Consider the following 26,163-nt stretch of genomic DNA (forward strand, 5'->3'; position numbering starts at 1 on the left):
TCTTGGTCATTGGTGTGTTAAGTATCTTGCTGGCTGACATCTAGAAGTCACAACTTCTCCCAGCCTCGTGATCCTAAATATTTGAAGAACAGTGCTTGACTATTGGCATTCAGACCTGCCGTACCAGCTGTGCTCCAGGCCTACCTCCTGGGTCCCTGTCACTGTGTTTGTCCTATGCACTGCTGTGTGTCCTGTTGTTTTATATGATGACCTTGTGGAGAAAGTAAGGATATTGTCATCCCATGCTCACAGCAAGGACACTGGACCCCCGCTTACACTGGGAGCCCAGGTTGAGACCAAGTTTGGCCCCACCTATCCAGGCCTCTACATGGAGCAAGTATTGTCCTCTCTCTCCAGCAGGAGAAAACCCCTCCCTTTTGCTTCTGCTCTCCAGCCAGCCACAGGACAGTAGGAACAGAAAGGGGCCCATGCCCTCATACCCAGGCAGGCATGTCTGTCTACAGATGCCTTCCTTGAATACCAACTTTTCCCGTTCAGCACATAGCCTGTGCCCACAACGCAGAGTGCCGTGCCAGCCCTCTGGAGAGCAAGGGACCGTGCATGCATGAAACTTTACAGAATCCCAGGTGCTATGCACAGTAAGAGGGGAGGTGACTCAGATGTTAGAAGAGCCCTGTGGGCTACAGCTATAGGAAAAGAATCTTCACTTGAGCCGTCAGGACTACCGAGATATAAGTACAAACGTAAAATGACCACCCCAAGCAGTGTATCCTCCATTAACTTCAGTGAGAGAGAGGTCAGGTGAGCCTTCAGGAAGCCCAGTGGTACATCTGGTTGCAGGTATGTTAGAATCCAGGCATTGACTTCTGTTTGAACATTGATCTGTCTTGACTCTGCTTTCTTCAGTGGTCACTCCACACTCCTGAAGGCTTTGGAATTCTTTAGTATATTTTCTACAAATGTCCTGGGGTCTGGTTGAGGTACAGTAGTTGGTTGAAAGCTTAATTTGACAAATATGCATTCTGTGTCCACCCCAAACTGTACACAGGCTAGTAGAATTGTATAGAGCATGTGTGTATGTCCCCATCCACACTCAGACTGGTTCAAGAAAGGCTGTGTCTTCCTTCTGGGAACCTGGGGATCTGCTGCCAGTAGACAAGAGTTGAAGCCTTAGAGGTGGAGAGGGCAGCACCTAGTAGGAAAGGCCTGGCCCCCAGCTGGAAGCTGGCCTTGCTGTGCTTCCTGCATCCGGGCCAAGGCAGGATCCCATGTCAGGCCTTCTAGAGATGGTGGCTGTAGCAGTGCCTACTCACAACCTCCAAAAGGTCAGATCTGGTATCTTTGTCATCTTAGGCTGCTGCTATCTTTGCCTTATGCACCAGAAATGTATTTCTCACAATTCCAGAGGCTGGGAAAGCTAAGGCCGAGCCCCCAGCAGGTCTCTCAATCTCTGAGGCCACTTTCTGGTTGACAAACACTGTCTTCTTGCTGTATCCTTGTTCCTTGTGGTGGAAGGAGTTAAGGGTCTCTTTTGGGTCTCTTAGAAGATCATTAATCCCATTCATGACAATCCTGCCCTCACAACCTAGTCATCAGCACGGTGACTCCTACACCCCAGGAGTTGAGACTTCAGCATAGGAACTGAGGAGAAGACAAGCATTGGGACTAGAGCACCTCATAAGTCTACCCCAGGGACAAGCTTGTGCTCTGCCAGTCCTCATCTGGTTTGAGCATCCTGTGAACAGCAGGGGGCAGAATGCTGTGGAGCCATATTGAAGAAAAGGGCGCTGGAATGTGAACTGCACCTCTGGTGTGGGAAGACGCGTAGACAGAAAGGTCAAGGTCGGGGTGAGCCCCATTCCCCAGGCCCGTGGGCAATCAGGCAAAGGGACAAGATGGAGTCTCCCTGCTAATTGCTTGGTACCCTCCACAGGCTTCCAGGAGTGTTAGTGAAGCTCCTCTCACCCTCCAAAACTGTGCTCAGGGGTCTGAACTAGGCACTAATATGGCCTCAGCTGTGGCCTCAGGTGACCTCACCATGTCTGAGATGTGCACTCTGGACTGCCAGCTATCGCATCATAGATGCTGTTAAAACGTGAAAGAGCCTGCACTTAAGCTTGGCTGCACAGCAGCTGTGGATAGGGCTCCAGGGTACCATGAGAAGTCAAGAGATCACCCTGCCCCAAGAAACAGGCACGTTCAGCACCAGCCACAACATAAGGTGGATGATCAAGATAGGCAATGTCAGAGCAAAAGTACCCTACACAGATGGAGCATCAGGTGGGAGGAAAGGACTGTGTGTGGCTAGGTCCTATCAGTGGGACTCACGGAGTCTGAAGACAGGCAGGTGGATGGGGTTAGTGGGACATGGGAATGATTCCTGAGCTTAGGAACAATAGGAAACTATTCAAAGAGCATAAACAGAGAGGTTATTGTAACCAGCCACATCGTGTTTGATTGTGAATGTTCTGAAAACAGTTAAATATGACAGAAACTTTTAAATAAATGAACTGTTGAAAATGTTGGTGTTCTGCTGGAAGCTGCACCCCAACCCCTGACATCCAAATGCCCAAAGAGTCTGGAATGTTCTGGTGGAAGTTCCACCTCAAACCCCCCCCCATCTCTCCAAACCCTGCTGCATCCCTGAAAGTCCACCAAATGATGACCCTTGCCCCAGACATGCTGAAGACCACCCCCACAAGGAGTGCCACCCAGAAAACAGACACATGGCTTTTCAGTCTCTCTTCCCGTCTTCTCACGGGGGGGGGGGCGGGGCTGGAAAATCATCTGGGAGCGTGTTATCCATTAAACCTGGGCTTTTTCTAATTTGGTTTGATGTGGTCTGATTTGGATCACTGTGTCGGGGATAGAAACTTTTCAGTTAGCACAACCCTGGGTAGCACACTTGCGTGCAGCTGTCAAGGGCCGGGCTGTCTACATGTAATTGTACCAGCATCCCTAAGGTGATGACCCAACCTAGCTGCTGGAGCTACAGCCATCATGTCTAAGTTCTAAGCAATGGGAAGGAGAAAGGGGGTGAGGAAAAAGGCATCCCTTTATTTATGCAAGCATTCATTCATTCATGTACAGTGACAGGAATTGACCCCAGGGTCTCATGGCTGCTAGCCAAGCATTCTGCCACTGAGCTACATCCTCAACCTCACGGATATTGTCTCTATTTTATTTATTTGTTTATTTATCCTGTGTACAGGGAAGGGGGACTTTGTGTGTGTGTGTAGATCAGAAAACAGTATGCAGGAGTGCCCTTCCACAGTGTGAATCCCAGGAACTAAGCTTAGGTCGTCAGGATTGGACCTTTCTCCCACTAAGCCTCCTTCTCAGTCCTGGGTCTTTGCGTTAATGCTATTTCCTTGTTATTCTTGAGCTTACTTCTATTGTGTAATTTGTCACATGATCACCCTAACTACTCGAATCATTAAGATGCACGGCCTTTTAGTTGTATGCCATTGTGCCCAGCTAAAAATGTGGGGTTTTTTTCTAAAGAAGGGAGTCAGCTGGGGGGGGGTGGCACACACCTTTAATCCCAGCACTCGGGAGGCAGAGGCAGAGGCAGGGGGATCTCTGTGAGTTCGAGACCAGCTTGGTCTACAAGAGCTAATTCCAGGACAGGCTCCAAAGCCACAGAGAAACCCTGTATTGGAAAACCAAAAAATAAAAAAAAAAATGTAAAAAGAAGAAGAAGAAGGGAGTCTTGGTGTTAGTAAACTAATGATCTCCGACTGTGTGGTACATGGACTGCAGAGAAGCCAGACGGAGGCCTCGGACAGCTGGTAAGAACACAGGAAAGGAATGGAGTAGCTGTCTGTGGCCTCAGTCTGGCTTCTCTGCCAGGTGAGCAGCATGGGTGGTAACGTCCAGCCAGGGGAGAGGGAAAGGGACCATAGGCAGACAGGGACTAGCATGGGCTCTTCCCTCTCAGCTTGCATGGGGAGGAGAGAGGGGTCTGGAACCCTGAGCCTTGAGCTGAGATCCCAAGAGCATCCCTAACACACCCGCTCTCCAAGCAATCCTTCCAGGACAGAAGCCATAAAGCTCCCTGTTTCACATGGGGGACAAAGCGACCTCATGGGGGCCCAGAGCTTATCTATACACAGCCACTGTGTACCCTTCACGTCCTCAGATGCCCCAAGGGAGCCAGGCCAGGTGAGCAAGCGAGCCGAAGCATAGCCCTGCCTCACGGGGTCCTCGGCTGTTTTTAGCTGCAGGTGGAGGCTGCCTTCCCCCTTCTCCACCTACCCCTCCTTGAGTCATTTTGGCTGCCTGGGGCACCAAAAGTCCAGACTCACCCCACTTTCCAGATGGACCCTGGAAAACCAGGCGTCCTTCGTGGGCAACCCTCCCTGTCAGGTGAGGGGCCTTAGAAACCCAAGGGCCTAGGTGTTTGGAACGCTGTCGTCGGAGAGCAGTGTCCGGATTAGCATAGTGGGCATGGACTTTCCTGCCAGGAGTCACTTCCTTACTGGGGCAGGCAGTGAGGAGAGCACAGCTGACAACTTTCCCATAAACCTTTGGCAGTGGACAGGCTCTCACAAGGAAACAGCCACCTAGTCAGACAGCGGGACTCTGGTAGCAGAAGCCCCTCTTACCCTCTGTGCAGAACCTCTGTTTGCCACAACCCCTCCGGGTGTTGATCTATTTCCTTGTCTCTCCCACCCCAGAGGATGCCTAGGGTTAGCACCTCCCACTTGTTTCCTGAACTAACCAGCAGGACGGAGTCTTTCTCCACTGGCTTTGGTAGGCTGGTGTTGAAAGGGCTAAGAGCACAGCTCTGCAGGCCAAAGTAAGAGAGGGCAAGGTCCAGACTGTCTACACAGCCTTGGTGAGCCCATGAGCTCCCATCCTGACCCTCTAATGACATGTGTCGTTAGTCCAGGAGTTTTCAAATGGAATAAACATGTAAGGGCGTGTGCCCTAAGACCTGTCTCTCCCAGCTTGTAGTGAAGCTTCTAAGAGTGCAACCTTGAGAGAGAAGCAGGGAAGTGTGACCGCTCTGGGTCCCTTAACCTCCGTAGGCCTAATACCCCTAAGTACTGTTGCCAAGTGCCACAGCGGCACGTGCAACAGTGTTCCCCTAAACTCAGCTGCTTGACGCAGGGACCTTCTTGGGGCTCAACTCTGCATGTATCCCAAGACCTCTGCTGGGATCGATAGGAGCCCAGGCACATTCATGGTGAGGCAGAGGCCCACAGCAACCAACTGAAACAGGCCAGGCCTCTGTATGAATCCACACACCGCCACCCCCATGTCATTCTGTAAGCCAAAGGAAAGTTCCTGGTATCCGAATTTCCCTCTGTTGAAAGAACTCAAATCAAGTATCCAGAGCATAGAATGCAAGACAGATGGGGTTGGAAAGGTGGCTCAGCGGTTAGGAACCCTGACTGTTCCTCCAGGGGATCCGATGCCCTCTTCTGGCCTCTACAGGCATCAGGCATGCACATGGTGCCAATGTACATGCAGGCAAAACACCTTTACACGTAAAATAATAAATTTTAGGAAGGAATCGGGTAGGGTTCATTATAGAGTAAAATGGAACACTCTCAGAGTGTGAGTGGGCAGTGACCACAGGGACTGTTGTACCAACCCACATTCTAAATAAGCTTCATACCACTCCTGATGTCTCCAGAACTGACCGCCTCTCCTGAAGGGCATTGCCCTGCCTTCCCAGATGATGAGCAGGCCCATTTGAATACCTCTAAAGGGAGGAGACAGTGGTCTTTGTACTTCACCAGAAAGCCTTCCTAGATAGGAATCTTATAAATCTTACAAGGTTAGATCCCCTTCTACCCGGTCCCATATCTGTCTCTCTCACGGACACAGTCTTGATGTATGGTCCTGCCTGGCCTGGAACCACCTGCCTGCCTCACACATGCTGAGCTAGCAGACAGGCAGGCAACTATTCATGACTGACAGTTAAGAAGGCCGAGTCTCCTCCACGTAGGGCCAGCGACTCACCTCAGATCCCATCCTCCTGCCAATGCTCAAGAGCCCCAGTGACCTCCAAGCCTGCTGCTAATTCCTAACTAGCTAACTAACTCTGTAGCCACGGGTTCAGGAGACAGGAAGTGTATCCTGCCCTAGGGGAGGAGGGCACAGGGATTGGACAGCAAAGCCGGAGGCGGGAAGCGTAGAACGGCAGCCAGGCAGGCTGTTCTTTCTCATAGCTTCCTCTCGGGTGGTGGTAAAGGTCTATGCAGGCAGTGTGTGTGTGCACAGCAATCCTACACAAGCTGTAAGTGCTGACAGTATCGCACGACAGTGGCCATGAGGCATCCCTGCGACTCCCCAAGAGCCATGCGGCACCCCTGCGACTCCCCAAGAGCCATGCGGCACCCCTGCGACTCCCCAAGAGCCATGCGGCACCCCTGCGACTCCCCAAGAGCCATGCGTCATCCCTGCGACTCCCCAAGAGCCATGCAGCACCCCTGCGACCCCCAAGAGCCATGCAGCACCCCTGCGACCCCCAAGAGCCATGCGTCATCCCTGCGACCCCCCAAGAGCCATGCGTCATCCCTGCGACCCCCCAAGAGCCATGCGTCATCCCTGCGACTCCCCAAGAGCCATGCAGCACCCCTGCGACCCCCAAGAGCCATGTGTCATCCCTGCGACCCCCCAAGAGCCATGCGTCATCCCTGCGACTCCCCAAGAGCCATGCAGCACCCCTGCGACCCCCAAGAGCCATGTGTCATCCCTGCGACCCCCCAAGAGCCATGCGTCATCCCTGCGACCCCCCAAGAGCCATGCGTCATCCCTGCGACTCCCCAAGAGCCATGCAGCACCCCTGCGACCCCCAAGAGCCATGTGTCATCCCTGCGACCCCCCAAGAGCCATGCGTCATCCCTGCGACTCCCCAAGAGCCATGCGTCATCCCTGCGACTCCCCAAGAGCCATGCGTCATCCCTGTGACTCCCCAAGAGCCTTTGAGACCATGTTGTTCCGGCTCTTGTTCTATGTCCTGCTTGTTACTGCCCTGGATGAGGAGTGGGCTCTAAGAACCTGTGGATTGCCCAGCCATTTTCCCGCAGCTGTCAAGAGTCTGTCTCTCCGTGGGCCTTACACACATTCAGCTGCACCCTCAGATCCCTGGGGAGGAGAGGGAAGGGGAGAGCTGGGGCGACGTTGTCTCTGTTCCCTCTCCTGGATTACTTAGCAGGCCTGATAGCCACAGGTCACAGACAGTTAAGCACAAATGAAGAAAATTAAATTTTAAGCTGGGCATGGTGGCACACTCTTGTAATCTCAGTTTTGAGCTGAGGTAGGTGTTCATCCTGAGATTTGAGGGAGAAAAAGCAGTTCCACCATTTTGGGCCAAATTAAAGACAAGTTTTCATTAAAGTTTAAATACTAACCAAGATGGACTTTGGTCAGGACTGCTCCCTGGAATGTCCAGCTGAGTGGCCCTGAGGCACCTGTTGTCAGGGCTTATAAAGAAAGAATCCACAGGCCACCATACTTTCCCATGAGACTTAGCTGTTATTTTTCAAGAACTATGATTCCCAGAATCCCAGCTGAGGATTACAGGTTAATTTAGGATCTAACATGGGGAAATCATGAGATTAAGGCCAGCTTGAGCTACACAGCAAGGCCCAAATAAAACATTTCAGTACTGACATGAGTTTGAAGCATCTGTATTAACTTCACACACCTGCACAGGATAGTTCCACCTGCATCCAGTCCCTCAGCCAGCATTCTCAAGTAACCAGACCCTCTCCCAGATAGAGACTCATTCCTGGAACTCACTCCCTCGGGTAAGAAAATATAGAAAATTACAACTCTAGCCCAAGAACACAGGTGATGAAAACTAGTCACGTACGCACACGACACACACACACACACACACACACACTCTCTCTCTCTCTCTCTCTCTCTCTCTCTCTCTCTCTCTCTCTCTCTCTCTCTCTCTCTCTCTCTCTCTCTTCCTACGCAAAAGCCCCATTTCAGACAGATGGAAGGAGAGCTGCTCTGGGGGAGTAGAAGGGCAGAGAGCTGAGCCTGACCATGGAGTTTGTTGCTCTAGAACCTTCCTGAGGCAGAATAGCTTCAAAGGAAAGTGAGACCCGAGGTCCTAGGCTCCTAGAATCACCCGCATCTTCTGAGCAGGCAGGAACTGAGTGTTATTTTGGCATGGGCCTACTGTCCTGGTAGAGACTGCTTCAGAAGCCCCACCAAGGTCTCAGAGCCATGTGTCCCTCTGTCCTTGCAGGCGGACTCCAAGATGGTGTGTGATGTGGTGAGCCGTATGGAAGACACTGAACCCTTCTCTGCAGAGCTGCTTTCTGCCATGATGCGACTCTGGGGTGACTCAGGGATCCAGGAGTGCTTCAACCGATCTCGGGAGTATCAGCTCAATGATTCTGCCAAATAGTAAGTGCCCAGGCAGGCTGGGAGTTGCAGCATGATGCGGGCACAGTCATGGGAGGCTGGGAGACTGATGGATGAGATGGGGAAGACTCTGGCAGAGATACAAACTCAGGTAATAGTATCAGGGAGGGACAAGAAGGGCTTTACTTCTTGTGCCTAGGATGGGAAGGAAGCAGAGACAACCACACAGGAAGTGTCTACAGGGCAGGAACCTGGTCCATGTCTCCAGGACCACATCTGTACCCACAGGGAAGGTTTCAGGCTAGCAGGTAGGGTTTGCTTCTTCTAGAAAGTCCCAGACAGCAAATATGAATCAAGAGCCATACAGGAGCCAGATGTGAGGAACACACCTTTAAGCCCAGAATTAGTCCCTTTAATTCAGGAAGCAGAAGCAGGCGGGTTTTTGTGAACCAAAGGCCAGTCTGGTCTGCATAGAGAGAATTCCAGGCCAGCCAGGACTACGTAGACAAATACTATCTCAAAACACAGTCACAAAAAATAAAGAAAGGTAACAACAAAAATACACAGGCAGAAAACAACTCAGACGCTGCCATCTTTTCCTAATTTTAAGAAAACAAGAGGCTTGGGGCTGAGGTCTAGCTTTTAGCACAAGCTAGACCCTGGATAATATTTATTGTCACCAAAATAGACTTCTGAAATATGTGTGAAATTGTCATAATGAAATCCATTACTTCTTGTGTTTTTAAAAACTGTTTTTGCTTTGTTTTGTTTTGTGAGACAGGGTCATATGTGAACTCAAACTCACTATGTAGGTGATGATGACCTGAAACTCATGGTCATCCCAACTCTGCCTCCCAAGTGCTAAGGTCACCACCACTCCCAACTTCCCTCTAGCTTTAAAGTTAAAGAACGAAAAATAAGTAGCTCTCCGTTGAGAAATAGCAGAAGTAAGCAAGCATAGCCTTCGATACTGGACAAGGGAGAAGAAAGGAGGGCGTGTGGGGCAGAGGAGATAAAGAGAAGCAAGAAGTGACAGAAAGCACAGCCGAGGAAGTGTCTCGGACCCTTCCTGTGGCACCAAGGTGACGGACCTGCTGGACTTTGCCACTCTGTCTCAGGGGTGGCTCTGGAGTCCGGAAATGGATGATGGATGGCAGCACAGGGCAGGGGTAATCTTGGCACTGAAGAGTGCCCCTCGTTTTTGTAATCTGGTACCCAGGCTGTTAAGGAGAGCTTGCAGTGGGGTGCTGCAGGCTTTTAGCCACTGTCCAAGGATATGTAATCCTAGTGCTCAGGAGATGGAGACAGGAGGGCGGTACATTTGAGGCCAGCCTGGGATATATAGTGAGGCCCTGACTCAAAATAAGAATTTATAAATTTCAGTCTCCATTATGCTAGTATAGCCAGCTGGGCCCAACAGAACAGCACACCCTAACAACATGTGAGTATTTCATTGGCTGTGGTGGCAGCTAACAAAGTAGGGACCCTTCCTAAGGTAGGTTGTGGCCCCACGCAGGTTGTGGTCACCCTGGCCACCAAGCTCTACGAGCGCTCAAGGACCCCTTGGTGAGCAGAGTTCCAAGCTCCCAGGCCTGAGACCAAATAGAGCACCTCTCAGACAACCCCCTCCTGGGTGGCCATGGAAGCTGGAGCTCTACTGCCTCACTGCTCCCTACTGGTGGAAGTCTAGGGCTGTCTTCCCCCCCAGAAGCACTTCTAGGGGCCCCAGGGAGCCTGCTGGCTTCCGTCTGTCTTCTTGGAAGTCCATCAAATATCCCTCCCAAGTTTTACCCATTTTATTAAAACTGAGTCCCCTGCAAAAGCATGTGAGCAACAGACCAGGACATAAGATGAACAGCAGTGTTGTTGCCGCCCCACCCCTCAGCACCCCCCCTGCACCCCCCAGCAACCCCCCTCAGCACCTCTCAGCACCCCCCCCACCGCCTGTCTCCTCCCTTCCACCATTCCCATTTACTCATCCTACACTGTCGGTTCCCCTCCCTTCTCCCCACGCTTTCTCGCCATCCTCAGTTTTCTCCTGGTGCCAGGGTTATCTTCCATTCTCCCTGTGGTCACCATTATAATCCAAGTCAGTATTTGCAGTCACCTGTCCTTCCACTCCCTCTGACCTCACGCTCTGGCTCTCCTCTACCACCTTCTGATGTTGCCAGATGGCATGGTTTTCTCCTAGTCACATCTCCTGTGCTGCCTCTCCGAGAGAAAGTCAACAAGAGATGGGGAGGGTTACGGGTAGAAGGACCTGAAGTGTCGCTTTGCCTGTCTCGTCTTGAGATGGGCTCTCGCTGTGCCCCACATTTACCTGGAGCTTGCCTGATAGCTCAGACTGGCTTCAAACCTCTCCATCCTTCCACCTCGCCCTCGCGAGTGCTGTCATTACAGGTACATGCCACGACGCCTTGCTTCCTAAGTGCTACCTTTGTTCCAGATCTAGTCAAACTGGCCCTGAAAGGGCTGTGAAATTGCATGGCTCCAGAAGGAGCCAGTAACATCCTAAAATCCCAATTAATAGCCATACCACCCCGCCCCAACCCTTCCCTTTGTGAATCCTGGGCCTAGGGAAAAGGACCTGACCTGTTGCTAGACTTCTGTCCTGGTCTTCGCTGCCTTGGTGGGCCATAACACTTCCTCACCTCAGGTGAGGCCTTTCCACCTCAATTGTCAATCAAAAAAAATTCCATACAGATTTGCCTACAGGCCAATCTTATTACAAAGCCAATTTCTTGATTCCCTCTTCCCAAATATGTCTAGGTTTGTGTCAAGTTGAAAAAAAAAAAAAACAGCCAACATATGTGGTTTGGGAGGATTTGGTGAGACTCCGTCAGCATAAAAGTGAGACCAGAGGCCAGCTTGTATGTTCAGAGGACATTGCCCAGCTGAGGTAGGACTAGCAAGACCAAGGGTTCCCGGGCCAACAGGGTCAAGGATGTTAGCCTGGAAGAAGGGGCCGTCAGTAGCTGTGATGAGGAAAGTCGGGCACAGGGAATGCAAAGACCTTCCCAGGTACACTAAGGTCTCCTAGGATACCCATGGGCCGGGTCCAATATCGCTGAGCTACTCTGCTCCCCCAGCTCCTTCCCTTGACCCACCCCCAGTTTGCCTTCCATTGAGAGCACGTGGCGAACTCTGACTCCAAGGATCTAAGTTCCAGGGAGGCCCTGCAACTGCTGGGCTGAGATGGACCCCCAGGTCCCTACTAAAAGAGCATCAAATGGGAAGAGACACACAGGCCCCATGGCAAACAAGACAGCATATAGGATGGTAGGCGAATGCTCAGAGTCTCTCAGCACCATAGAAAACCAAGAATGAAGACTCTGGAGCCATAGGCTTACCTGTATTGAGCCTCAGTTTTTTTTTAATGTGTAAAGCAGTAGATTTGTCACAGAGAAATTAAAGATGAAACATGGATACATGTAAAGAACAGGATCTGGAGGGGCTGGAGAGATGCTCAGCAGTTAAGAGCACTGGCTGTTTTTCCAAAGGACCCAAGTTCAATTCCCAGCAATCATTACATGATGGCTCAGAACCATTTGTAATTAGATCTGGTGCCCTCTTCTGGTCTTCAGGCATGAAGGCAGGTAGAACACTGAATACATAATAAATAAATAAATCTTTATATTTAATTAACTTTTATTTAAATTAGAAACAATCTTATTTAACATTCCAATCCCAGTTCCCTCTTCCTCCTGTCCTACCATTGCCCTATCATCTCCCCATCCCTCCCCCACCCACTCCTCAGGGAGGGTGAGGCCTCCCATGGGGGATCATCAAAGTCTGTCACATTACTTGGGGCAGGACCGAGGCCCTTCCTCCTGTATGTAGGCTGAGAAAGTATCCCTCCAAAGGGAATGAGCTCCAAAAGTCAGTTCATGATCTAGGGATAAATATTGGTTCCACTGCCAGAAGCCCCATAGACTGCCCAAGCCTCTCACTGACACCCACGTTCATGGGGCCTAGTTCAGTCTTAGTCCGTGAGCTCCCACTTGCTCAGGTCAGCTGTTTCTGTGAGTTTCCCCAGCACATAAATAAATCTTAGAGAGAGAAAGAGAGAGACAGAGAGACAGAGAGAGGGAGAGAGAGCGCAGAACCTCAGACTGGAGGGGTAGCTCAGCAGTTCAGAGCACTAGGCTCTTCTTCCAGAGGATATGAGTTCAATTCCCAGTGCCTACATGGCAGCTCACACCTGTCTATAACTGCAGTTCCAGGGGATCTGAAACCCTCTTCTGACCTCTGTGGTGCACATGAATGTGGTTCACAAACACACTTACAGACAATACACCCATGCACATAATATGAAGGTAAATATGTATATTTTTAAAAAGAAGAGATCCTGCCTATCGGCCATTACTATTTTTATAACAGAACTGTTCTGTGAAGCTGGCAGGCTCATTTGCAGGTCTCATTCCAGTGTAGCTGGGTCTGCAGGCCCTGCCCCATCGAGTCTGAATTCCAGGACCTTAGACACTGCCAGCCTAAGACCCTCAAGTTCTTTGATTGCCCCCACATTCACTAACGGTCCTACAGTCAACCTTGCAAAAGCTACGGCAGATGCTGGACTCCAAAAATAGTGAGAAGGGCCCAGATCCATGGATTCTTGTTTGATGTCATCCCCAGCTACCTGGACAGCCTGGATCGGATTGGAGCCGCTGACTACCAGCCCACTGAGCAGGACATCCTCCGAACCAGGGTCAAAACCACCGGCATCGTAGAAACCCACTTCACATTCAAGAACCTCCACTTCAGGTGAGGCCTGAGGAGACGGGACCTGCTGACAGGCCCTGTGATGGCCTGGTGGTGTGCCAGAGATGGGGGGGGGGGATGTCCATGCCCTGTCTCACCTCATCTGGATAGCCAGATAGTGTCTTGCCTCAAGGATCTTTCTCATTTGGTCAGACAGCTACATACCAGAAGCAGCCCATCTGAGGACTTGTTTTCTGTCAAGTTTAAAGGCTAAAAACAGCAGGTGGCTTAGTTTAGAGGCCCCTGGAAAGGGACAGGGTGGGCAAGCCTGAACTAGGTGAGTAGACCCAAGCAATGCCAGCGAGCCCCCAAACATCACTACAGTCTCAAAGCTAGAGAGACTAGGAGAGCTAGCCTGGAGAACCTACAGGAGGTAAGACCTTAAAAAGTGGGGTTTTCTGAGATGCAGAACATACACAGGACCCCGGGCCTCTGGGGGCCTAAGAGCAGGAGCCTGAACTGTACTGCTGGGTTTCTGGAGCCCTACTGGAGGATTCTGTCTCCCAAGAGTAACCTTCATGGGCTAAGGTCTGGTGACCCTCTGGGTTGTCTTCCAGGTATGGTTTCTTGATATCAGGTAAACCTAGAAGAGAGGCCAAGAGGAGAGGCAGGTCTCTGAGTCGCTCTGCTTACGCAAACTCAGTCCTGGGGCAGATCTCAGGGGTAATGAGAGCTGCCTTCGGGCCCAGGAGTGGCAGTGGTTCTTCTGTCAGTCTGTTGTTACTCAGAATGAGGTACTGTGCTCCCGCTGCTCAGCACTCTCGATGCTAGATCACAGGCATCCCCACCCTCACAGCTAGCTTTCCCTGACTTCCTGCAGGCTGTTTGATGTTGGGGGCCAGCGATCTGAACGCAAGAAGTGGATCCACTGCTTTGAGGATGTCACGGCCATCATCTTCTGTGTCGCCCTCAGCGGCTATGACCAGGTGCTCCACGAGGACGAAACCACGGTGAGTGACCTGGAGTGAAAGCCGGCCTCTGCCAGGCACCCTCGCCCACTCTGAAAGCCGGCCTCTGCCAGGCACCCTCGCCACTCTGTATTGTCAAGTAAGATACCAGGGAGGCCGGTACAACAGAAGCAGCTGGGGGCTCCTGGTGCAGCAGAGTCGGGGGCTTGGCCGGTAAGCACCTCACTAGCGAACAGTGGGGTCATGGGGCTATCAGACCAGAAAGAAATTAAGCAAATCCTGCAAGGCCGGATGGCAGCCAAGCAAAAGCATGTGTACAACGGGAAAGGCAGCTTTAGCTGCTCCTGCCCCTCCTGGGACACTGGCCAGCTGGAGAGGTGTGGGGGCTCCCTGGCCAAGAAGGGCACCAAGAAACAGGCATACCGATGAGTGTCATAGGTGGCTTTGAGCCCCCTATGTCAAACTCAGACTCTGAGCCCTGCCACCTGGCCTGAGAGGGACCTTGCCAGCCTTCCCCTGGGCCTCATCCTGGCTCTGCTGCTCATTGATATGAGATAAATTCAGTCAGCACCCTTTCTGCCTGGGTTCCTGCCATCTGAAAAGCAGGGACCGTAGCACCACCTGCCTTGTCTAAGGCTGCTGGTCATGGAAGCGTTTTTTGCTTAACCGTATCCAGTCGACTGGTATATTATTGCTGGTGATTGCCCTGCGCTAGGTACATCCACTGAGATTTTCCCATTTGGAGTTTCAGCTCACAAGTCTGTGGGCCTGTCCACAAAGCCTGGAAAGGGACCAGACCTCAAATGTGTTCTACTGGGTCACGGGAGACAACCCCACTTCTGAGAGTGGGGTTCGTGGCTGTGGACTCACACTTTGACATCTGGAATACAGTCTTATCTGGAATGCAATCAGGATGCTTCACCCTGAGCCTTTGGGAGCGGCACCAGGGGTCAGAGGAGGGGCTTGTGGTTATGCTGGCCTTGAACAAGACCTGTCTTCCTTATGAGTCCAATTTGTTTACCAGTCCAAGCCCAGTCATTGGGGTGCCTTTGGAGGGGGTGAATGACTCTGGGGTGTGCTGGGGTGTGTACTGGGAGGGTGCCGCGCTGGTAGAGGAGGACCCGCCGTCTTGAGTAGTTCACACCGAGTGCAGGGACTTTGGGCAGATGGAAGTCAAGGTGCGTGTAGGAGGGGTGGTCCAGGCTTTCGTCATGGGATGGCTAGGTTTCAGTGCTGTCGCCCTCGGTGACTGTGGCAGACAGTGGCCTAGCCTCAAGCCCCAGTGTGAGGTGGGGAAAACATGCCCTGACCTGCTCTTGAACCCCAGACTCTGTGAAGACCCAACGCCCAAGACATTCTCCGTTAGTGCACCCGTCAGAATGACTGGCCCAGTGCACTGCCACCGTGGGTCGCCTCTGCTACAACAGCCATTGTGCCTGTTCCCTTTGGCCTGTCTTTTCTGGGAGTAGATGGGTTTAAAAAAGACAAAAACAAAAAGTCAAGGAGCTGGAGGCTGGATGGTGGGAGACCCTTCACATTGGGGCATGTGGTCTCTCCTTTGAACCTGCCCTACCAGAGTGAAGGCCCAGGACATCCGCTGTGGGGCCAGGCCCTCAGTAATCCCCAGAGCAAAGATTAGACACAAGGAATGTCCAGTGGGCACCAAGCCCCGTAGCCTGAGATCACCAAGTCGGGTGTGGCTGGCCCCACCTACTTCCCCTCCTTACCAGCCTTGCCGCTGGGCACCCAGGCTCTGAAGCCCTCTCCCTTAGTGTCCTTCCTAAGCTACTGCTCTCCCAACCCTCCCCTGCCTCCAGTTCATTCCCATTTCCCTGGCTTTTCTCCACAAGGGCTGGAGGCAGGAGCCTTGAGGAAGGAAAACCCCTTGGGCCAGTCAGAAACAAGCTCTTCCTAGGGTTCTCCCTCCCCAAGCCTGGCCACCCAACAGCCAGGGGAAAGCACCGAGCCTCCAGGGACGAGAGGTTGCCTTCCAACTTACCAGCAGCCCACAGCAGTGGCTCCTAACTGTAGCGGCAGTAAAAGAATACTGTGGAACTAGCGGTCGTCGATGTGTGGGGGACAGGTGGGAGCTGAACAGCTTGGGCATCGGATGGGCCCCATCCAAGCCCTGTTATCACTCCTGCCAGTTGCGTGGTCATGCATAATCGCCACACCTTCCTCAGGCATGTGCTATAGGGTGATGATGGAAAAACAGCCTCAAGGCCTAAGAGCTGAAATAGTGTCTGCCCTGGCACCACTCAGTAAGGGGCAGTTCCACTCCGTCTAGACGCTGTAGCCAGGGGGCAGCTGGTAGAGTATGGATGCTCTTCCCTAGAGAGGCAGGATGTAGGCACCAACGGCCCAGTCCTTGGTCCTCAGTCTTCCCCTCTAGCCTGCTCTACACTTCCCTCCCTGGCCTGGGGAGGGAAGCTGGGGCCACAGAGACAAAGATGTCTGGAGGCAGCTCCTGGAGCTAGGCCAGGAAGGCCCTGCAGCTAGTGGCTGCCCAACACCGGACCAGCCACCCTGCCCGCTGCACCCTGGGACCCCACGGGCTCATCTTGTCCTCGTACCTGCTCTCAGCGCCACTCAGCCAGGCCACAGGCTGCCACAACTTCTCCACCACTACTGCCACCAGCGCCTGCAGGGCCTTTTCTTACCAAAGCAAGGCCAAAACCATGGGCAGATTCTGAGAGACCCTCCAAGCCCGGCAGGTATGAAGCCACCTCCCTCTGATCAAACATGAGCTAAGAGTTGAAAGCAGCGGGTTCTCAGGGCCCCGCTGGGTGACTTTGCTGTGAATGCCGGCCCCAGGCCTATGCTCCATGCTGGCTTCTGAGCTGAGGCTGTCCTCCCTACACAGCCCTCCGTCCCAGCTGCGTAACACCCATCACAAGGCAGCTGAGGCCTGTGTAGGTGCCTCGAACAGCTGCCCTGGACTTCCTGGGTCTGAGACTGATTGGATCAATTTTTCAGGGTTTCTCTTTTTCCTTCTCTGATGTTTGCTGCTGGGTTTTTAGCTTCCTCTCAGTTTTAATCTCTTTTGCTGAGTTTCTTCTTGGGGTTCTCCTGGCCCCTCTTCTAAGAAACCAGCCCCATCTCCCAGCATTCCCAGAGAGAGCTTCCCTCAGCCCAGGCATATCCCAGTCATCCGACAAAGTCACCCAACCAACCAAGGCCACAGCAACATCACCCCCGAGACACTGTCCCCTGGTATCTGCTTCCAACTCGGGATTAATTCGAGGACCTCAGTCCTCGGTTAATGTTATCCAACTGAATGCGTGCACCCTCCTGACCTCGCTGGCGAAATGAATGAAAGCCTGGTAGAGAAGTCTGCATGACCCACGGTTTCGTGTAGACATGTTGGATGGTGGTTGCATCCCTGCCTTCTACGTGCATGGTGCATGTCCTCTCCAGGGACTGCAGCCTCTGCAGTGACCTCAGTGCCCAGCCCAGGCCAGCTCTCTCTGGAAGGGACAGCACTCCTGACCTACCCCAGCTCCACCCAAACCTGCCTGTGTGTGGAATGAAGCAGGGACATGTCCTGTTTGTCCACGTGGGCCCCTCTGTCTCTGTCCCCAGTAATGCATTAAGACCGTTGGTGGCCCATCCCTCTGCTTGTCTCGCTATGTCATAGCCACGGTAGGTCAGGGTGCTGGGTACCACTAGCCCTCACCTGCCTCTCCACTCTGTTGCAGAACCGAATGCATGAGTCCCTGAAGCTTTTTGACAGCATCTGCAACAACAAGTGGTTCACAGACACGTCTATCATCCTGTTTCTCAACAAGAAGGACATATTTGAGGAGAAGATCACCAGGTCCCCACTGACCATCTGCTTTCCTGAATACACAGGTAGAGCCCGCCTCATCCCACACAGCCCCTTGCAGCTGCTGGGCATCCAAGGAACCAGGTCTCTCTGGGCCTTTCCTATGCTTGGGTGCACCCAGCTCACCCTGCAGACTCCACCCCCAAAGAACTGTGCTAGAGCCAGCTATGACAGGAAGCCCTGAGCAGTTAGGGCCTGGACTGGAGCCCTGGCTTAGGACATCTCAATCTCCTGGGTGATGTTTACAACCCTAGGGAGTTCCAGCTGGTCATCTATAAGCAGAGGGTGCACGCGCAGTGGGAACCCACAATGTCAAAGACACAAAAAACCTGATCTTCAAGTAAGGTAGCCTAGCAGGGTCCAGCCTCAACTTGGCCCTTGGAGAGTGGCCTATACAGGTCGCCTAGCCTCTCCAGATTGGCTCCTCCATCTGTGAGATGGAGGCCGTCAGAGTGACCATCTCCCGCACCCCCTGTAGGTTCACTATGACGATGAAAGATGCACATGACTATGCAAAGTGTGGTACTTGCTACAAGTCTGTGATCACTACTAACCTGTTGTCACTGCTATGCTCACAATGATAAACAGTCACTCTAAGAGCTCCTCCCACACAGCAGCCCCAAGATTGTCATAGTGCATTGGCTGGGACAGAACCCGCAAGCAGCAGGGCCTCGCCTGCACTGCAGAAAGTGCAGGGACAAGAGGCCAGCTGTCAGTGAGACAGTGGTCTGAGCTAGACAGTCAGATATGCAGCCTAAGCAGGGCCCCCAACGAGCTTCGAGAATGGCGGCCCTGTCAGGTGGGCCATTGTCAGCCCACAACAACCCAGTCTTTGTGAGCTGTTCTCGGTTGCTGGAGGACGTAGAGCAGACGATCCATGGGCCTGTAGAGTCACGGCCTGAAGTCAGGCAAGCAGCATAGCGCTCCATATCCTGCCCTTGGTTTCTCAAAATCGGGCTGGTGGTTCTGTAGGCAAGAACCCCAAGAGCTTTCAACTGAGAACAAGGCTTAGCCCACTTCACCATCCATCCAGATTCTTCTCCAGATCAAGGTGACCTGTGAGACACCCTTGTGGGCTGGCAGCCAGGTTCAGTTTGGAACTGAGTCGAGGCAGGAAGGGATCCTAACTGAGAGGAGACTAGCCTTATTTCCAGCCCTGGTTTAGCAAACAGCTATGGTCTGGTAGACGCTCACGGCCAGGCTGTGGTCTACACACATGAGCCTCAGATGGCTGGGACTCCTTCAGGTATGCCGCCCCCAGCTGTGCACTGTGGCGCAGATTCCAGTTCTCCTCCTGTTCCTCCCGTAGCAGGTGGTCCCAGTCTGGTCTAGGCTAGCCTTGAATTCTTGGAAGATGGGGGAGTGGGGGGCAGGGGCTTCCACGCAAGGTTGAAGTCCTGCCTTTCTATTCCTCTCCAAGCCAGTGCCTTCTAGACATGCTCTCCCTGAACTCACCAGGGAACCAGGTCAATGTGGGACCACCTTGCAAGAATGTGAGCAAGTCAGTTCTCAGTTGTCCTAAGAGGGAACAGGGGAAGCGCGGGGAGGGACCCACAGCAGCTCATGGGTGCCAGGCAGACTACGTGGCCCTCCTGCCTTACCGCAGTGTCAGGCAGGTCCTGGCCCTCTCTGCAGTCTCGCAGGCACATAGAGAGGCCGTGCAAGCTTGTGGTAAGACAGAACTTGCATCTGGAGTCAGCGGGCCTGTGGGGAGAAAACAGCAGCTTCACAGGCAGTCTCCTGCCTCAGTCAGCCAGTCACTGGGTGTTCTATTGCTTCCCCAGGGTGATGGCTGCCCTAGGTTGCAACCACCAGGTGGCCAGCGTGAGCTACTGTTGCTGGAGTGGAGCACTAAAGCTTCCCACTCCGTCCTTCTGCCTGTGGCTTCCTAGTGGTCCTGAGGAGGATTTTGTCACCTGCTCCATGGCCAATGGCCAGCCCAGGGATTCCGTGCTGAATCGCTCCAGGGTGCCTGCCCTCACTGACTCCCCTCACTGACTTGTTTCATCTTGCAGGCCCCAGTGCCTTCACAGAAGCTGTGGCTCACATCCAGGGGCAGTATGAGAGTAAGAACAAATCAGCTCACAAGGAAATCTACACCCATGTCACCTGTGCCACCGACACCAACAACATCCAGTTTGTCTTTGATGCTGTGACGGACGTCATCATCGCCAAAAATCTGCGGGGCTGTGGACTCTACTGAGCCCTGGCCTCCTGCCCAGCCTGCTGCTCACTTCTCCCCTGGACCCAGAGCTCTGCTACCACTCGATGCTCTGTGCACTGAGGGAAAACCCAGAGGCTGGCCCTGGGGGAGGAGGAAGCACCCTCTGAGCATCCCCACCCTACCCCACTCCAGCTGCATGACACATGGGATCAGGGCTGGGCAGAGGCGTGGAGTGCCACACACGTGGCCAGAGACCGCTGCCTGCCACCCGGGTGCTGCTTGCTGGCCAGCTGTGGGCGGCACTGCCATGGGGTTGGGGTGGGCATGCCCTGTGCTCTGTGCCTCCTACTCAGAGTCCTGGTATCTCTTTCTCACCTGAGGTGACAGGGTGGCCGGCAGGATGGCCCTATGGCAGGTGCTGGCTGATTAGGGGATAGTAGATGCTTTCTCTCAGCTTTCCTTAGGGTCTGTTTGGTAGAGGGCAGTTCCGTCGCCAAATGCCATCATGGGATCGGGCCAATTTGGGGGTGTAAAGACTCAGACGTTGGGGGAGGGCTTCCCTATTCCTTCACCTTGGATCTTGGTCCTTCTCTGGCCATCTTCCCTTGCCCGGACTCCCCCGGAAATTCAGGGAAATTCAGCCCTGACCCCCATGGACCTGGGAATATTCCCTTAAGACTGGCTGACTGCAAAGGCGCACTGTGGGGAAACAAGTCCTGTGCCACCGCAGTTAGGGTGGGAAGGGAGGCTGAGCGGGTGGGCAGCTCTTCCCGGCACAGGTTGGTTGTAAGTCCCGAGGGAGCCGTCTGCTGACTCTGCTCACACAGGCTCAGCTGCCCTGAGTGTGAGTGAATAGACAGGTTTTTCTCCAAGTCACAGCCAGAGTAGGCAGCGGCCTCGGGACTGGAAGCGCTTTCGGCAAGCACAGCGGACTTACGAGGCGAGCCCTGAAGCCAGTGCCCTGCTTTACTCCGTCTTGGTCAAGAAGTCAGGAAGCCCTTGGTCTCAGGGCAGAGAGCAAGTGGTGATCCGGGGGTGAGCTTAGGAAGAGTATAGGCCAGCTCAGACATACTCCCAGCCCCCGGAGGGGGAAGAGCCCTGGGAGCCCAGGAAGAGACTTTGCTGCAGAGGTTCCTAAGCAAAAAGGGGTGGAATGGGTTTTGTCACCCCTGACCTCAGCAGGCTTTGAACAGTTAGAACATCTCCCTGCCGTTCCTAGACGTGTCCATTCACCTGCTACGATGGCCGATGGTTCAGGCAGGCTTGTGCGTTCATGGCACAGGCTGTGCCTAGGGATGCATGTGTGTCCGCAGGGCAGAGGGGTCTCTGCTTTCTTTGAGCCCTGTGTTCTGACCTCCTCTCTGAACAGTTCTTACCCCAGGCCAGGCAGGACCTGGCTCTCTTTCACAGTCCCCCTGGCCATGCCAACAGCTCTGAGCTTGTTGGTTCCAACAAGAGCAGAACTCTAGGTGATCAGGAAGACACGGGGACCTCCCCAGTGCCAAATGCTTACAGGGGTGATCCTCTGGGAAGATCACCCCAGTCTGGCTACCTTGCCACGTACCCCTCAACCCACGTTGTGTGCACCTCCATCGTTTTGGGACTTTGTGCCTGATACAGGGAGGTGGCAGAGAACAGACTCCGAGAGCCCGCAGTCTCAGTGACCTGATGCGCTGCCTAAGGCCAGTTAAGTTGTTGGCCCCACACTGAAGATACAGCAGTTATTTCTCAGTATCGCCCACCATGTGTCGCTACCTATGCCCCCAGACTAACCCCAGATTTAAAAGCGCCTGCACTCGAGGGATGCTGGCCAAGCCCCATCTTTTAAGACCGTTTCCAGGGAGGCAGAAGTTACCATTCCTATAACCATAACCCACTCCCAAGTAACCCCTTCAAGTCCCTGCAGCGCGGTAGCCAGAGCCCACAGCTAGACCAGGGCCTACTGTGGACCTACTGTGTTCTGCCTCGTGTCTTGCACCGTGTCAGCAGCTTGCACCATGTGTGGGAGGGGGGCCTTAGGCTGTCTGCTATAAGCCCTCAAGAACATGGTCCACAGCGAAAACCGTCTGCCATCTGTGTCATCACCAGCCGCTCTACCATGGGGAGTGGGGGCAAATGTACGTGATAGATGAGACTTGGCTCCGTCGTGGCTTTGGGTATGGGGGAAAATGTTGTAAGTGACCAGAGCAGGGGACTGTCTCATATCTATGGTGGCCAAGTCAGTGGCCACCCTACAGTTTCTAAATGATCCAGTTCAGCTGGCCAGGAGCCAGCTTCCAGGAAGAGTGCCTTCACCGCGTTCGTGCAACCATGCCTGTTGCCCAGATGCCTGTGGGCAAGTCCTGGGCCCTGTCCCGATGACCATTCTAAGAACCTTCCCTCTAAGCATGGGTAGAGCCCCCAAGTCTCTAGTCTGAGTTGGGGAGGAAGACAGAATCCTTCCCGTCTGAGTCACTTACCATTAGCTCTGGCCTTCAGCCTCCCATGACCCCTTGTGTGGAGCCCCTGGCCCCTGGCCCCTGGCCCTTTGGATCCTCTTGGACCAGGCAAAACACCTCCTTCGTCTCAGCCCCCCGGCCCAGGCTCACACGTCCTGTTAGGGCCTGAAGGCAGCTGACCTATGTGGGCTGCACTGGATATCACAGAGTGTCCTCCTCATAACCTGGCTACCCACAGGCTCTCGCAGGGAAGGCTGACACTGCCTCACCCCAGCCCTGGCCTTCTGCAGAAAGTACCTCTGAAGAGATGCACCCGTGATTCCCACATACCACATGCTACGGCCAGTGCCCTGGGGGCAGGCTTCTCCCCCTTCTCCATCCAACCCAGCCTCTTGACACGGGGACCTGCCACACCCGGGAGAGACTCGTGAAGCCTCCAGATCTTCCCCCCTTGCCCAGGAGGCTGCCACCCTCTTGTGCGATTCTGAGGGCACAGTGTCGTCTGACTGTCACTGCTTTTCTCTGAGCCTCCTGCTGAGCTCCGGGTGCAGCCCCACGTCTCTCAGGGACCCCATCCTGAGGCCCCAGCTCCTGTCACCAGAGATGCAGTCTGAACAGCTGGAGGCAAGCACCTTCCAGGCTGTTGATTCAAGCTAGAGGAAGAAAGGCCTAGCATCCGAGAGGACAGGGCCAGGCGTGTAAACAGGCCTCCACAGCCTACCCCTCAGTAAGAAGAGCCTTGTGCACACCTGCTTGGGGACTGCGCTGGGCCTACAGACACTCCCCCATGCCAGACGGTGGCCATGTCAAGGAGGAAGCAGGTGGAAGAAAACCACAAATAATGGGCCCCATCCAGAGTCCTGGGCCCACTAGTTGGAGCAGGGTACCCTGTGAGGGCAGCTTTCTTCTCTTCCCCAGGCACAAAACGCCACCAGCAGAAACAGTGCCCTTCCCAGCAGCTCTCGGCCTACCCCCCCTCTTAGCTTCCTGCACCAGCCACAGCTGCCTGCCCTGCAGCCTTCCACTCCCTAACTTCTGCCTTGACCCCTGTGGCCTATGTGCATCTTGTAGTCCCAGGCCAGAGGCTGGGTACCCCATGTTCCCCTTAGCAGAGCCTTCTTAGATGCAGTGTCCCCCCCTCCTGACCCACTGCCATCACCTACCCTCATTAACTGTAATTTTGTAAGAGAGTGACTTGTTGGTTTAATAAATACCTAGTTATTGTAATAATTTATTGGCTGCCATAATGTATTTATTAGTCACCCACCATTAATAAAAAGTGCCAGCTCTTTCTAGCATGAGTGTGATGTGTTGTGTCGGTGCCGAAGAGCTCCTGCCGGATAGACACACGTGACAGGGTCTTCTAGTCTCCCCAGTCTCGGGGCTGTGTAGGCGTCGCACTGCTGGGAGCAGGCTCCAGGCCCCTGGCCACTCTGCTCACTCCAGGCTTGCTGCGAGGCAGGTGTGTCTGTCCTGTGCTGAGCTGCCTCCCGGGTCCCTAGCACCTGGTGTCTCAAGATGCCTGGGACCGTGGTGCATGCTGTGGTGCTGGGTGCTGGTCACGGTGACCTGGCTTCCTGCTGTTCTCAGCTCTGCTGCCACCTGGGCAGGTAGAGGACAGGGCCGAAGTGAGCCTCAGGAGGGCCCCAGGGGCTGCGTGCGAAGGCCGTGGCAGGCAGGTGGTTGTGGTCATCTGTAATCCCTGACTTCTCTTCTCTCAAATGGTGCTGTCTCATATGCATGTGCCTGGTGTCTTTCCCCCTCGGAGTACAAGCTGGGCTCTGGGGAAGTTGGTAATGGACGGACTCCTGAGGGGGGCTGTCAGGCTGAGCGTGGAGAGGGTCTCAGTCCCGGCGCTCCCTCACCAGCAGTTCCCTTCTCTGCCCTCCCAGAGTTCTGTCCAGGCCTGCTGCATGCAGGTCTGCATACATCCCAGACCCCAGAACCTCTGCTCACCCGTGTTGCTCCCAGGACCTCGGACCTTGTTAACGCACGTGGTCTCCATACCACTGGCCTGTGAGTGGACTGCAGTGTAGGGGTAGGGAACGGTGGACCGAGACTCAGCAGGCAGGGGTCCAGCAGCCTGGGTGAACTGCTCTTGAGTCCTCCAAACCGAAGCTTTAGGGACCCTTGAGGGGTACTTCGGCCCTGTCCATAGCAATTGGTCCCTAACCTCAGCTTGCACAACTCTGGCGACCCCACTGTGATTTCCCTCTGTGTCCACCACCATCTAGAGACTGGGTAGCTCTTGGGACAATGTGTGGAGTTGAGAATGAGAGCTTGCTTCTGCTGAGGTTTTTGCGATGGCAGCCAGAGGACATGGTGCCCCGTAGGACGGCATGCCTTTTCCTGTTGACTGCTTGGGGGTCTCAGAGCTTCTGTACTAGACTCATGTCGGTTGCCAGTGTCACAGTGCTAGGTCTTGACCGTAGGTCCACGTGGCGCTACCTCTGTGAACACATTCCACCAAGATGACACAGGCAAGTGAGGCCTGTGCTGAGGATGGAAAGGCTTTATTGGAGAGTAAGAATGAAGGTCACTGGGTTTGCTTAGCGGAATCAAAGGACAGTAATTCACTACAGATACAGGAGAGCACTGTGTTTTTTTTTATTGTCTAGGGGCTGTGGGAAGCATCTGAGAACTTGGGGCTGTGCACCCCACATTCCCATCAGCCCTAAGAACAGAGCTGGCAGGCTGGGATAGCTGATGGAAGGCAGGGCTGGCCCCAAGGCATGGATGGAGCCAGGCATGACACTGGTTTTCTTCTGAAAGGCCCAGACTGCCACACTAACAGGAAAAACAGCCCAAGATGTTCTGGGTGCAGCTCAGCCCAGTGCATGTCTGCTTTGGTTTGTTTTTGTTGTCTTGCAGAGCAGGGGGTGGAACCCAGAGCCCCCAGCATGCTAGGCAAGCACTTTTCACCTGAGCCAAGACTACTCTTTGCTCTTGAGGGTCACGATTGTATCACCTTATTGTCCCCTTCATGTTGGTGAGGCCAAGTGGCATTAGGCAGGTAGAGTCCTGAGCTTAGCGCTGGCACAAGGTGGTCTCAAGGATGGGATGGCACCATGGCCACTAAGCCTGCAGTCAGCCCAGCTCCTGCTCCGTCCCAGGTCCATGAGCTTCATCAGAGTCCAGCAGTATCCACACCCATTGTGTCCTCCTGTTACTTGCCAGAAATTTAGTGTGAATTGCTCAGAGCTCAGACCCGGGTGATGAGCTCCCCAAAGCTAGAACACTTCAGGGCACTTTAAGAGAGGCATCTCTTCCCACACCTCTCTGTGCAGAGAGACGCGCTGACAGCAACAGGCTCACCTACAGCAGCAAACAGGTGAATGTGCTCGGCTTCTAAAGTCAAACAATTGCCCTTTACCCAGGGCGAAAGGCCATTCTCCTGAAACTCGGCCTTTATCCTGGGTGCCCATCGCATTCAGCCACTTACTAAACAGATTTCTGTGTACAAGGTAGTAATTTGTGTCTGCCATGCTTAAGATCTTGTAGGTCTGGTTGTATAGATGGCTTAGGCCGGGCAGAAGGAGGCATCCCCTTGCCCCCATTCCTGAAAATGGCCCTGCACACTCCTTGAGTAGCCCCCCTCAAGGATGCTAGTGGCCGTCACTCCATCATCTTCCTGGCATGTACCCTCCCACCCGTTACCCCATGAGAGAGGCCTGACTGGGTCCAGACAAAGAAACCCCACTTCCCCGACTGCAGTCCAGCCCTGTGCTCGCACACATTCCAGGGAGACCATCACACGCCTGGGGGCCT

General features: G+C 53.7%; 1 protein-coding gene across 2 annotated transcripts in view; it reads left to right on the forward strand.

Annotated features, from left to right (window-relative positions):
• Positions 1 to 26,163, forward strand: part of Gnao1 (G protein subunit alpha o1) — a 154,560-nt gene that overhangs the window by 122,400 nt on the left and 5,997 nt on the right. The window contains exons 4-8 of one of the 2 annotated variants that reach the window (XM_005079137.4): positions 8,183 to 8,343; positions 12,934 to 13,062; positions 13,880 to 14,009; positions 17,666 to 17,819; positions 19,809 to 23,690. In XM_005079137.4, the coding sequence (XP_005079194.1) occupies positions 8,183 to 8,343; positions 12,934 to 13,062; positions 13,880 to 14,009; positions 17,666 to 17,819; positions 19,809 to 19,996 (762 nt within the window). In that variant the 3' untranslated portion in view covers positions 19,997 to 23,690. Of the gene's footprint in view, positions 1 to 8,182; positions 8,344 to 12,933; positions 13,063 to 13,879; positions 14,010 to 17,665; positions 17,820 to 19,808; positions 23,691 to 26,163 lie in introns of those variants that run through there. The other variant, XM_005079136.3, reaches the window with a different exon arrangement.

This window comes from Mesocricetus auratus, unplaced genomic scaffold (assembly GCF_017639785.1).
Source record: "Mesocricetus auratus isolate SY011 unplaced genomic scaffold, BCM_Maur_2.0 Super-Scaffold_100045, whole genome shotgun sequence".
Lineage (NCBI taxonomy): Eukaryota > Metazoa > Chordata > Mammalia > Rodentia > Cricetidae > Mesocricetus > Mesocricetus auratus.